Source organism: Hemiscyllium ocellatum, chromosome 7, assembly GCF_020745735.1.
Source record: "Hemiscyllium ocellatum isolate sHemOce1 chromosome 7, sHemOce1.pat.X.cur, whole genome shotgun sequence".
Lineage (NCBI taxonomy): Eukaryota > Metazoa > Chordata > Chondrichthyes > Orectolobiformes > Hemiscylliidae > Hemiscyllium > Hemiscyllium ocellatum.
In genome coordinates, this window is record NC_083407.1 from 13,233,026 (window position 1) to 13,247,032 (window position 14,007).

At 45.7% G+C, this 14,007-nt stretch overlaps 1 protein-coding gene across 3 annotated transcripts in view; it reads left to right on the plus strand.

The window, feature by feature from the left end:
- Positions 1 to 14,007, plus strand: part of sema5ba (sema domain, seven thrombospondin repeats (type 1 and type 1-like), transmembrane domain (TM) and short cytoplasmic domain, (semaphorin) 5Ba) — a 339,576-nt gene that overhangs the window by 294,682 nt on the left and 30,887 nt on the right. For all 3 annotated transcript variants that reach the window (XM_060828274.1, XM_060828276.1, XM_060828275.1), the window contains exons 17-19: positions 7,028 to 7,253; positions 9,989 to 10,207; positions 13,237 to 13,407. In XM_060828274.1, the coding sequence (XP_060684257.1) occupies positions 7,028 to 7,253; positions 9,989 to 10,207; positions 13,237 to 13,407 (616 nt within the window). The remainder of the gene's footprint in view (positions 1 to 7,027; positions 7,254 to 9,988; positions 10,208 to 13,236; positions 13,408 to 14,007) is intronic.

A 14,007-nucleotide genomic window follows, 5' to 3' on the forward strand; every position in this document is an offset into this window, starting at 1 on the left:
TGGAATATTGCATGCAATTCTGGTCTCCTTCCTATCGGAAAGATGTTGTGAAACTTGAAAGGGTTCAGAAAAGATTTACAAGGGTGTTGCAAGGGTTGGAGGATTTGAGCTATAGGAAGAGGCTGAACAGGCTGGGACTGTTTTCCCTGGAGCGTCGGTGGCTGAGGAGTGACTTTATAGAGGTTTACAAAATTATGAGGGGCATGGGTAGGATAAATAGGCAAAGTCTTTTCCCTGGGGACGGGGAGTCCAGAACTAGAGGTTTAGGGTGAGAGGGGGAAGATATAAAAGAGATCCCAGGGGCAACTTTTTCACGCAGAGGGTGGTATGTTATGGAATGAGCTGCCAGAGGAAGTGGTGGAGGCTGGTACAATTGCAACATTTCAGAGGCATTTGGATGGGTATATGAATAGGAAAGGTTGGTGAGTTATGGGCTGGGTGCTGGTAGGTGGGACTAGATTGGGTTGGGATATCTGGTCGGCGTTGACGGGTTGGACCGAAGGGTCTGTTTCCATGCTGTACATTTCTATGACTCTATGACTCTTAACTGCCCTCTAGACAATCAGGGATTGGTAATAAATGCTGCCCTACCCAGTGATGCCCACATCCTGTGAACAAACAACATTTTGAATCGTAGAGTCTCACACCACAGAAACTAGTCCATGCCAAACTTAACGCCAAACTGACTAGTCCACCTGCCTGCTCCTGGCCAATATCCATCCAAATGTTTCCTACTCATGTCCTTATCTAAAATGCTGAAACTGTACCCGCATCCATAACTTCCTGAAGGAGTTCATGCATTTGCCTTGGTAAATGTGAGGTTACGAGGATGAAAGCTGGATCTGGCTGGGATGGTCTTCCAAGGGTCAGTACACATTCGATGTGCTGAATGGTCTCTTTCCACACTGTTGGGATTCTGTGATTCCTGTTTGAGTGTGTTCAGACCTGAGGGTCTTTGAGACATAGTCCAATCTCTACACCCAGATAAGGTGAAGCTACTTCTGCTCGAAGAAGGCTAAAAGAATGAGGGAGTAGATTTCGAGTGATGTGCAACCGAAGTAAGGGCACTGTGGGGAAAAAAACATTCTCACTCAGCGAGTAGCTGGGGTGTGGGAGACACTGCCTGGAAATGGGGTGGAGGCAGGTTCAGTTGAGATGTTGGAGAGGGGCATTGGGTGGCTATTTGGATGGAAGCAACTTGCAGGAACATGAGGAAAAGGTGGGAAATTGGCACTGAGCTGATACAGGCACGATGGGCCAAATGGCCTTTTTCTGCACCATAATGATTCTTTTGTTAGCTTTGGGTTCCCAGAAGAACACTTATCATGGATATTTTAAACGTCGCCCAAGGGATTTTGTAGCTTGGAGTCTTGGTTCAAGGAAGGCTGTATCAAGCTGTGGGCTTGGGCCAGCTAAGTGTCAACTCTTCTGAATTCTTCACCAAGGGTCTGTGAAACACATCTGTTCAATATTCACCTCTAATTGAGTTGTTATTTTTTCATAAAATATAACCCGTGTCGAATGTTTCAGTCTCTGACCAGGATACTATGTTTCCAATCTGCTTTATGGGTGTCTCCAAATGCCGCGCTGATTGTAATTGAAAGCACATTTCACACCTTCCAATCAAGTTTACATTTTTGTTTTATCCGTTTCATATGCTCGGGAATGTTGGAATTCTGAGGAGAAGGACTTGCTTTCCCCTCATCATGAAGGGTTTTCAAAAGCGTAATTACAATGAGTGTTTCCTTCCTGAGAAGAAGATGGAACTTAAATCCTCCATGTTTTGGAATTTGCTAGGGACAGCGGAAAGTTCCCTCACACAAAAGGCTAGTGGGAATCTGGAACCTTCTCCCGTGGAGACTCAGGGAAGGTTGCATTTTTCAAGGCTGAGGTTGGTAGGTTTTGGGCTATCAAGGAGTATAGACCTATATGACTGTACGTACATACAAACATACATATAGGAACAGGAGTAGATCATTCAGCCCCTCAAGGCTGGTCCACCATTCAATGAGATCATGGTTACTCTTTATGTTTTGAGTTCCACATTCTCATTGAGCCTACCTTTGATTCCTTTGCCTCTCAAGAAACTATCTTACCTCTGTCTTAAAATATTCAATAGCCTTGCATTCAAGGTCTTCTCAAACAGAGAGTTAATCTGTCTTCCACCATGAGCTTGAACCCATGTGCAACTGCATTGGCCATACCTTAACTCCCATCAATTCACATTCACCCAACACCCTTGTCCTTCATGGCTTACATTGGCTCCAAGATTGGTGTCACCTCAATTTTAAAATTCTCATCCTTGGTTTCAAGACCCTCCATGCCCTCACCTTTATCTCGATCTCCATGACCTCTTCTGGAGCTTCCCAACCCTCCAAAAGCTTTGCACTATAGTGTAGTGACAGCATCACTGGCCTAGTAATCCAGAACCCCAGAATAATGTTCTGAGAACATGCTTTGACTACCACCATGATAGATGGTGAAATCTGGGTTCAGTAAAATTCTGGAATGAAAAGCTAATTCTAACCAAGCTGTCAATTAAGAAAACCCACCCAGTTCTCAAAGTAGTTAACTGTCCTCTGGGTAATACTGCCCACATCCTGTGATCAAATTTGTAAAACCTTAGCCTCTTGTGTAGGTCCAATGTTCATCACCACACTGTTAGCGGCTGCTCTTTTAACTGTCTAAGCCTTAAATCCTGAAATTGCTCCCTCCCACCTCCTGAAAACCTTCCCATTTCTCACTCTCTGTTTAAGGTAGAGGTTAAGATCTACCTTGTCAACAAAACCTATCCTTGACTTCCTTACTGTCTGCTCCCGTGGCTCAGTATTGATGTTGTTGGATTTGGTATCTGCCCACTTCTTTTTCTAGATTGACTTCTGAGATATTATCTTTGAAGTAGTTCCATGGAATGCCAAGGAGAGTTGGAGAAATTCCAGGAAGATTTGGCCATGTGGGCCTTCTAATTCCAACTAACACCCACTTCCCTATCTAAGCTGCCAGAATTCATATCAACATGTCCGTCCTCACTGTGTACCAGCCTCACCAGGCCTGGTGGAAAAGTCAACAAAGAATGTGACCAGATTGGATGACTTTTGGCTCCCAGGCAAACAGACTTTTTCACACATTTATATAACTATTAAGTTAAAAATCACACAACACCAAGTTATATTCCAACAAGTTTATTTGGAAGTACTAGCTTTCAGAGCACTGCTCTTTCGTGAGGTAGGTAGTGGTGCAGGATCATAAGATACAGTGGCTCAGTGGTTAGCACTGCTGCCTCACAGCGTTAGGGACCTAGGTTTGATTTCAGCCTCGGCTGACTGGCTATGTGGAGTTTGCACATTCCCCTCGTGTCTGTGTGGGATTCCCTCTACAGTCCGAAAATGTGCAGATTAGGTGAATTGGCCATGCTAAATTGCCCAGAGTGCTCAGGGATGTGTAGGTTAGGTGCATTGGTCAGGAGTAAATATCGGATAATAGGTTAGGGGAATGGGTCTGGGTGGGCTATTGTTTGGAGGGTCAGTGTGGACTTGTTGGGCCAAAGAGCCTGTTTCCACACTGTAGGGATTCTATGGATTCTACACAATAGTGTCATGCCGCTAATATGATATATTGAACAATACTAGATGACGGTTAAGTCTTTTATCTTTTAGAATGGGTTGCAGGTTTTGATTCATTAATATGTAAGTCTCAGAACTTCTTTCAAGTCACATTCCCAAGATAACTTAAGGTTTTATAAAAAAAGGTGACATCTCAGCTCAGACAAAGGTGCAAAGCAGAACCACCAACTTCTCAAGGGCAACTAGAGACTGGCAATAAAAGCTGGCCCAGTCAGTGACGCCCATGGCCCGTGAGTGACTTAAAATAAAATTGTTGACGTTTCCACAATTGACCCCCTGGATATTTAACCCTTTATTCTTTGAGACACCAGGGCCAATCTGCAGGGCTGGCCGACTCTCACGAAGACTGTGGGTCAATCCATTTCTGAAGATGACACTAGGAGACACTACTGGAGTCAGGTGGCCGCCCTGAGAAGATGGTGGAAGTAAATTCCATTGATACAGAATGGAGGGAAAAAAATATATTTAGAGGGTTAAGGGGGAAGAGTAGGGGGGGGGGAATGCTGCACAGAAGCGAGGCTGGGGCCAAGCTGAAATACTGCGCACAATTTAGGTCACTGCATTAGAGGAAGGATGTGATTTCACTTGAGGGGGTGCAGAGGAGATTCCCCAGGATTTGCCTGGGAGGGTGGGAACATTGGTGAAAAGGGTGATAAAAGGAGGAGAAGGGTCAATTTGGGACTAAAAAGTTGACTTACACATTGAGATGAAAACTTTGCTTCTGTTTTTAATGGGAACACAGATGCTAGCCAGGCTGATGAAGAAGATGTCAACGGGCGGGTTCAAAATTGATTAGAAGGTGGATTTGGATAAGCTGACCATATTTAAAGTTGACAAGAGCTGGGACCAGGCGAAAATGAGGATGGCAGATGCTGGAAATCAGAGTCGAGACCGTGGTGCTGGAAAAGCACAGCCAGTCAGGCAGCATCCGAGGGGCAGGACAATCGACGTTTCCTGATGAAGGGCTTTTGCCAGAAGCGTAGATTCTCCTGCTCCTCGGATGCTGCCTGACCTGCTGTGATTTTCCAGCACAAGAATTGAGACTAGATGAGAAACATCCACCAAAGTTGGAGGAAGTGAGAAGGGAAATTGCAGAAACACTGTCAATGATCTTTTAGACTTGCCAAATCTCACGGAGGTACCAGAGGACTGGAGAATTATATAGAATAGAATATCCATTTGATTATATGATGTGGAGGTGCCAGTGTTGGACTGGGGTGGACAAGGTCAGAAGTCACATGACACCAGGTTATAGTCCGACATGTTTATTTGAATTCACAAGTTTTCGGAGCGCTGCTCCTTCGTCAGGGTGAAGGAGCTTGTGATTTCAAATAAACCTGTTGGACTATAACCTGATGTCTTATTACCTGGAGAATTATAAACTTTTTACCTGAAAGACTATTATAGACTAGGCCAGATTGGGATGTTTGGTCGGTGTGGACGAGTTGGACTTAAGGGTATGTTTCCATGCTGTGTGACTCTATGACCTTTAGTCAATATAATGACATAAGGATAAGTCTAGCAATTACAGGTCAATCAGTTTGATTTCAGAGTGGGGAAGCTTCTCATAACGGTTAATCAGGATAGAATTTATATTCCCATAGTAAAATGTGGGTTGGTTTGGAAAAGCCAACATGGATTTCTCAAGGGAAAATTCTGTTAAACTAACATGCTGGAGTTTTGTTGGATTTTATTGAAATAATGTGCTGGAGTTTTTTGAAGAGATAACAGAGGGGGCTAATGGAAGTAATACTGTTAATGTGTTGCATATGGACTTGCAAAAGGCATTGAATGCAGTTCCACACAACAAACCTGTGAAGAGACTTACAGCTTGTGGATTTCAGGGGACAATAATGATGTGGATACAAAATTGTCAGAGGAACAGGCAACTTGTTAATCGAGAGAAATCAGAATTAACATTTCGGATCCAGTAACCTTCAGAACTGACCTCGAAACGTTAACTCTGATTTCTCTCCACACACACTACCAGACTTACTGAGATTTTCCAACATTCTTTGTTTTCATTTCTGATTTTCATCCACAGTTCTTTTTATTGACATTTTTACAAATTGGAGGGAGATTAGAAGATTTGGAAATCTGTAAGGATTAGTGTCAGGACCTTTGCTTTTCCTGATGTGCGCTATTGATCTAGATTTTGATGTGCAGGCAACAATTTCAAAGTGTGCAGTAGACTGTAAACTGTAAGGCGGACAGTACAGAATTTCAAAAGGAATATAGACAGGCTGGTGGAATGAGCTGATAGGTGGAGGATGAGAGAAGAAATGTAAGGTGTTGCCTTTTGGTAAAAAGCACATGGTGAGTACAAACTAAGGGATACAATTTTAAAGAGTTGCAGGAGCAGAATGACTGGATGTTTATGTCATTAAAAGAGGCAGGACAATTGGAGAGAGCAACGAATAAAACATACAGTATCCTTGGTATAGAGTCGAGAGTGTGGTGCTGGAAAAGCACAGCAGGCCAGGCAGCATCTGAGGAGCAGGAGAATCGACGTTTCATGCATATGCCCTTCATCAGGCATAGAGTACAAGATTCCTCGGATGCTGCCTGAACTGCTGTGCTTTTCCAGCACCACTGATCCAGAATAGAGTACAAGAGCAAGGAGGTGATGCTGACCTTGAACAAGACATTGTTAGACCTCACCTAATCAATGACTCTATGACAATTCTGGGCATCACCCTTTAGATGATGCACTGGGACGACCACACAAGAGGTTGACAAGACTGTTTCAAGGAAGAAACATCAGTTCCAAAGATATCTCTGAGAAGATTGGATTGTTTTCCTCATGGAAGGCTAAGAGGAGATTGGATTGAGATTTTCAAAATCATGAGGAGTCTGGACATATCATATAGGGGGAAACTATTCCTTGTGAAAAATGGGGAAAGAGAGAGACCGAGCACAGCTCAAAAGTGAATTACAAAAGATTCAAATGGAATATGCAAAGGAAGGTTTTATCAGTGAGTTGTTCTGGAGTGTGCTGACTGGAAATCCTGATGGAGATAGTTCAATTAAGGCATTCAGCAGCTGGTTTAATGATCTGTTTGACAAGAAACAATATGCAGGGTTATGGGCAGGGCAGCAGCACAAAGTCATCATGCTCATTTGGAGAGCCGGTGTAGACATGCTGGGCCCGTTGGCCTCCTTCTACACAGTGACAGTTCTTTGATTCTGTAACTGGAGCTGTAACTGTAACCAGCCAGAAACCTGCCACATGCACTGTTCCATGATTGTGATTTGTGTTGCTCGAAATGGAAACAGAATGGTTTCTGTCATGGAATTGGCATCGAAGCAGAAAGTTTGAGTCTTTGATGATTTTTCTCTCTCTGTCTCTCCCCCACACCCCCCTCTCTCTCTCTCTCGCTGTGTCTCTCTCCCCGTCTCCACAGGAGCACAGGGCGTGTAATGTGGACTCCTGCCCAGAGGTACGCAGAAACACACCATGGACACCCTGGATGCCAGTCAACATCAGTCAGAACGGAGCCCGGCATGAACAGCGGTTCCGCTACACCTGCCGGGCACCGCTGGCAGATCCACACGATCTACAACTCGGCAAGAAAAGGGTGGATAGCCGCTTCTGTCCTGCGGATGGCACCTCTGCCTGCACCACTGACAGTAAGTCAAGCGAATGGAAGAGTTACTGAGCTATTAAAGATTAGATTAGATTCCTCTATGATGTGGAAACAGGTCCTTTGGCCCAACAAGTCCACACCGACCCTCCGAAGAGTCACCCACCCAGACCCATTTCCCTCTGACTAATGCACCTAACATTAAAGGCAATTTAGCATGGCCAATCCACCTGACCTGCACATTTTTGGACAGTGGAAGGAAACTGGAGCACCCAGAGGAAACCCACGCAGACACAGGAAGAATGTGCAAACTCCACATAGACAGTCGCCCGAGGCTGGAATCGAACCTGGGTCCCTGGCTGTGCTGTGAGGCAACAGTGCTAACCACTGAGCCACCATGCTGCACCCACAAAACCCTGAGCTAACTTTCCGGGGGTTGGAGTTGGGGGGGGGGTAGAGCGAGTGGGAAGTGGGGGATGGGCATGTGTTCACCATGGCAAATGGTAAAATTTAAGTTCAATAAAAGAGATAAATTGAATGTCTGTTGGGTTCACTGATAACCTTTATGCCATCTTTATTGGACAAGAGGTCACAATGCCCATCTGGAGAGTCAGCAAAGGGCCAAACACCTTCCTTCTGCACTATCCCAGTTCTGTTACTCTGCGATTGGATTGCACTTTTGATGGGCTGGATTTACATGTGACTCCTAACCCACCCCAATGTAATCGACTCTTGACCCCCCCTCTGAAATGACCAAGCACTTGACTCAGTTCAAGGCCGAATAGGGATGGACAGCAGAAACTGGACTTTCCAGTCATGTCCACATTCCCAAGAGCAGATGTTAATATAGTAATTGCTGGTTGAGGAGTTGGTGATGCAGCAAATGATTAATTTCAGTGGTTATTCATAAAAAGTAAAGTCGCCATTGCCCAACCTGGTGATGGGGCTGTTCTGTCATTAGTTAGAGAGAGAGTGAGGACTGGCAGTGGTTTAATCTGAGGGTCACCACGCCTCAGGTGAGGCCTGAGGTTGGGAAGGAGAATTCTTCGTGATAACCACACGTGTGCAGGAATTGAAACCACACTGTTATCAGCGCTCTGAATTACAAACTAACCAACCGAGCTAACCAAGTCCCATTATTTTAAGGGGCATAAAGTACAAGAGCAAGTAACAGCATGGTGGCTCAGTGGCTCGCACTGCTGCCTCACAGTAGCAGGGACCAGAGTTTAACTCCACCCTCTTTGGAGCATTAGAGGCTGAGGGGTGACCTTATAGGGGTTTACAAAATCACGAGGGACATGGGTAGGATAAATAGGCAAAGTCTTTTTCCTGAAGTCAGGGAGTACAGAACTAGAGGGCATAGGTTTAGGGTGAGAGGGGAAAGATATAAAAGAGACCTGAGGGGCAATATTTTCACACAGAGGGTGGTAACGGATATGGAATGAGCTGCCAGAGGAAGTGGTGGAGGCTGGTACAATTGCAACATTTAAGAGGCATTTGGATGGGTATATGAATAGGAAGGATTTGGAGGGATATGGGCAGAGTTCTGGGAGGTGGTACTAGATTGGGTTGGGATATATCTGGTCGGCAAGGACGGGTTGGACCAAAGGGTCGGTTTCCATGCTGTACATCTCTATGACTCTATCTAAATGGGCAAAAACTCAGCAGGTGCAATACAATATGGAAAAACCTATGGTGATACACTTTGGAAGAAAGAACAGAAGCGATGAATAATATTTAAGTTGGGAAAGCTGCAGAACAGAAGGATTTGGGCGTCTTTGTACAGAATCACAATAAACCACTGTACAAGTTCAGCAGACAGTAGGGAAGGGAAATCAACATGTGGCCTTTATGTCAAAGGGAATTGAGTATAAATGTAGGAAGATCTTGATAAAACTATGTAAGATTAGTCAGGCTATGCCTGGAATACTGTGAATAGTTAGTCCCCTTGGCTAAGGAAAGATGCACTGACATTGAAGGCATTCCAGACAAAGGTCTCTCGGCTGATCCCAGGTACAGAGGGACTTTCTTATGAGAAGAAGTTGAGTAGATTGGACCTGTATTAATTGGAGTTTAGAACAAATAAGATTATTAAGGGAGATGACAGGGTGGGTGTAAAGAGATTGTTTCCCCTTGTAGGTGAAAGTGGGTACTGCAGATGCTGGAGATTCGAGTCAAGATTAGAGTGGTGCTGGAAAAGCACAGCAGGTCAGGCAGCATCCGAGGAGCAGGAAAATTGACGTTTTGGGCTCACCTGCTGTGCTTTTCCAACACCACTCTCATCCTGTTTCCCCTTGTAGCAGAGTCTTGGACTCGAGAGTATAATCTCAGAGTCAGGGATTGCACACACAATACAGAATGAGGAGAAACTGTTTTGTCCCTTGGGAGCTGGTGATTCAGTGGAATTCTTTGTCAAAGAGTGCTGTTGAGGTTGGGTCATTAAATACACTCAAGGCTGAGATGGATAGAGTTTTAATCAGTAAGGGATTCAAACATTGTGGGGAAAAGACAGGAAAATAGAGTTGTGGATGATCAGATCAATGATGATCTAATTGAATGGCAGAACAGGCTTAATGGGCCAAATAGTCTACTTCAGCTCTTATGTTTTATGGAGAAGGCAAGAAAATTGCATGAAGTGAAATGCTCATTTGCACACCCAATGCAGATATGATGGACTTCCTGCTGCGTTGTAACAACTCTGTGAATTGTCTCCCTCGGTAACGTGACACACATCCTGTCACATGACCCCTCTCTCTCTCTCTCTCTCTCACCCTCACACAGCCCTCGTCGATGACCTTTTGAAGTTCGGCCGGCAGTCCTTCCATAGGATCGACGGTGGCTGGTCCCCCTGGTTGCCGTGGTCACCCTGTTCCCGTGAGTGTGAAACAGGTTTTCGGACCAGGAGGCGGAGCTGCACCAATCCTGAGCCCAGAAACGGAGGCCTACCCTGCACAGGAGCTGACATTCAGTATGAGGACTGCAATCAGCTGCCTTGCCCAGGTAACTGCTGAAGCACCTCAGAGATTAAGTAGGTGGGCGAAAAGTTGGCAAATGGAGTGCTTTGGGGAGAGGAGGTGTGGGGATGTGAAGTGGTTCATCTCAGAAGGGAGAAAACCAGAATACGATTTAAACAGAAGAGAACTGCAGAAAGCTGCCATACAAAGTGGGAAACCAAAGCAGAAATTGCTGGAAAAGCTCAGCAAGTGTGGCCGCATCTGTGCAGAGAAATCAGAGTTAATGTTTCAGGTTCTGTGACCCTTCCTCAGAACAGTTCTGAAGAAGGGTCACCAGTCCTTAAACGTTAACTCTGATTTCTCTTCACAGATGCTGCCATTCCTGCTGAGTTTTTTCAGTAATTTCTGCTTTAGTTTCTGATTTATACGGCATCCGCAGTTCTTTTGGCACTTAATACAAAGTAATACTTGTGTATGAAACACAGAAAGGTAGTGCACAGGTGCAACAGGTAATCAGGAAGGCTAATAAACAAAGCTTTTCATTTTGCCTCGCTACACATGACAATAAATTCAATTCAATTCAATTCAGTGTTGGCCCTTATTTCATGGGGATTGGAGTATGAATAGGGAAGTCTTACTGCAACTGTACAAGGTGCTGAGGAGACCACATCTGGAGCACTGAGAGCAAATTTGGTCCCTTATTTAAGAAAAGGTGTTATTTCATTGAAGACAGTTCAGAGAAGGTCACTCAGATGATCCACAGTATGGGAGGATTGTCATACGAGGAAAGGCTAAACAGGCTTGGACTCTACTCACTGGAGTTTAGAGGAATGAGAAGTGATCTCATTGAAATATATCGGATTCTAAAGGGGCTTGACAGGGTCAATGCTGAGAGGATGCTTCCCCTCATGAAAGAGTCTAGGACCAGACGGCACAGTCTCAGAGTAAAAGGGCATCAGTTTAAGACTGAGATGAGAATGAATTTCTTCTGTCAGAGGGTTGAGAGCCTTGAGAACTCCTTGCCACAGAGAACTGTGAGAGGAGGAGTCCATGTGTTTATATAAGGCTGAGATAGATAGATTCCTGATTGGTGAGGAATCAAACGTTACGGGGAAAGGACGGGAAAATGGACATGAGGAATGTCAGATCAGCCATGATCCTATTGAATAGTGGAGCAGGCTCGAGGGGCCGAATGGTCTACTCCTGTTCCTATTTCTTTTGACCTTATGGTCTTATTGTCTCAAGGGTCAGAAATATAAGTTTTGCAACTGACACCAAGTGGAAGACTATAATATGTATTGGAGAAGAATGCCAAAAAAATACTGCTTCATAAACTCGAAAAGGGGGCATAAAATTGACAAACTGCTTTCAATGTTAAATGTAAAGTGGTGTAGTGGTTGTGGTCCTCCCTCTGATCCAGGAGGTTCAAGTCCTACCTGCTCTAGCGTGGGTCATACCAGCTTTGAACAGGTTGGTGAGAAACATTTTTGAAGTGTAAAGTGGTGTTTTGATAAGGAGAAAATTTGTGTCTTATTAAAGTGGAGGAATGGAGAGATCTGGGATATAACCATAACACCATCTGGGAGTTACCAAAAGGAGTGGAACAGTAAACAAAACAAATAGGAGGAGATCTCTCGAGGGATAGATTTGAAACCTTGAACTATTGCAGCCATATCTGGTGGGAAAAATGGCAGTCAATTTATGCACAGAAAACTCCCACAAAACAATAAATGATCCAATAATGAATTGTTCTTTGGCAGTATGGTTTGAAAAGTAAATATTAACCAGGCTACCCTCCGGCAGTGTGGCACTCCCTCAGTATTGACCCTCTGACAGCGTGGCACTCCCTTGATACTGACCCTCCAACAATGTGGCTCTCTGACCCTACGATGTTGGGGCATTCCCTCAGCACTGACCCTCCGACAGTGCAGCACTCCCTCAGTAATGACCCTCTGACAGTGTGGCACTCCCTTGGTACTGACCCACCAACAGTGTGGCTCTCTGACCCTCCGACGGTGCGGCGTTCTGTCAGCACTGACCCTCTGACAATGCAGCACTCCCTTAGTATTGACTCTCCAACAATGTGGCTCTCTGACCCTACGATGTTGGGGCATTCCCTCAGTACTGACCTTCCGACAGTGCAGTACTCCCTCAGTACTGACCCTCTGACAGTGTGGCACTCCCTCAGTACTGACCCTCCAACAGTGTGGCTCTCTGATCCTCCGACGGTGCAGCATTCCCTCAACACTGACTCTCCGACAGTGCGGTACTCCCTCAGCACTGACCCTCTGACAGTGTGGCACTCCCTCAGTACTGACTCTCCAACAGTGTGGCACTCCCTTAGTACTGACTTTCCAACAGTGCAGCACTCCCTCGGTACTGACCCTCCAACAGTGCGGCACTCCCTCAGCACTGACCCTCTGTCAATGGGGCATTCCCTCAGCACTGACCTCCGACAGTGTGACACTCCCTCAGTACTGACCCTCCAATAGTGCAGCACTCTCTCGGTACTGATCCTCCAACAATGTGCCACTCCCTCAGCATTGACCCTCCGACAATGCGGTACTCCCTCATCACTGACCCTCTGACTGTGTGGCACTCCCTCAGTACTGACCCTCCAACAGTGTGGCTCTCTGAACCTCTGACGGTGCGGCACTCCCTCAGCACTGACCCTCCCTCAGTACTGACCCTCCAACAGTGCAGCCCTCCCTTGGTACTAACTCTCCAACAGTGTGGCATTCCCTCATCACTGACCCTCCGACAGTGCGGCACTCTCTCAGTACTGACCCTCTGACAGTGTGGCACTCCCTCAATCTCCCTCTAGCTACAACACTTCCTCAACACTGACTCATTGACAGTGCCCCGTCCCTCAGCACTGACCCGGTGATAGTTCAGCACTCCTTCAGTACCACATTGGGAGTGTCAGCTTGGATTTTCATGCTCAACTCTCTGGAGTGGGTCTTGTTGATTACAACTTCCAGGTGAATGAGCTTCAACGGAGCCACAGGGTGTACAGTTTGGCCTACCTTGGCTAAATTATTAACTCTCATTCTTTGATGTGGCCTTGTTTTTCAGTTAAGGGAGCGTGGTCCTGTTGGTCTCCCTGGTCCCCATGCTCAGCGACTTGCGGAGGTGGACATTACCAACGTACACGGACATGCACCAACCCAGTGCCGGCTAATGGTGGGGATATCTGCATTGGACTGCACACTGAGGAGGCACTGTGCAACACTCAGGCCTGTGAAGGTAAGCCGTACATTGGGCCTCATTGAGACAGGAGGTTATCTGGATGCAGTTTTGTCTGGTGACGGGTGTCGTATGTAGATAGGACAGTGAAGAAGGTGTTTGGTATGCTTTCCTTTAGTCAAAACATTGAGTATAGGAGTTGGGAGGTCATGTTGCAGCTGTATAGGACATTGGTTAGGCCATTTTTGGAATATTGCCTGCAATTCTGCTCTCCTTCCTATCAGAAGGATATTGTGAAACTTGAAAGGGTTCAGAAAAGATGCACAAGGATGTTGCCAGAGCTGGAGAGTTTGAACTATAGGGAAAGGCTGAATAGGCTGTGTCTGTTTTTCCTGGAGCCCTGAGGGGTGACCTTATAGAGACTTATAAAATCATGAGGGGCATGAATAGGATAAATCCAGAACTAGAGGGCAAAGGTTTAGGGTGCGAGGGGAAAGATATAAAGGAACCTAAGGGTGATGTATGTATGGAATGAACTGAAGTGGTGGAGGCTGGTACAATTGCAGCATTTGAAAGGCATCTGGATGGGTATATGAATAGGAAGGGTTTAGAGGGATATGGGGCCGAGAGTGTGGTGCTGCAAAACCACAGCAGGTCAGG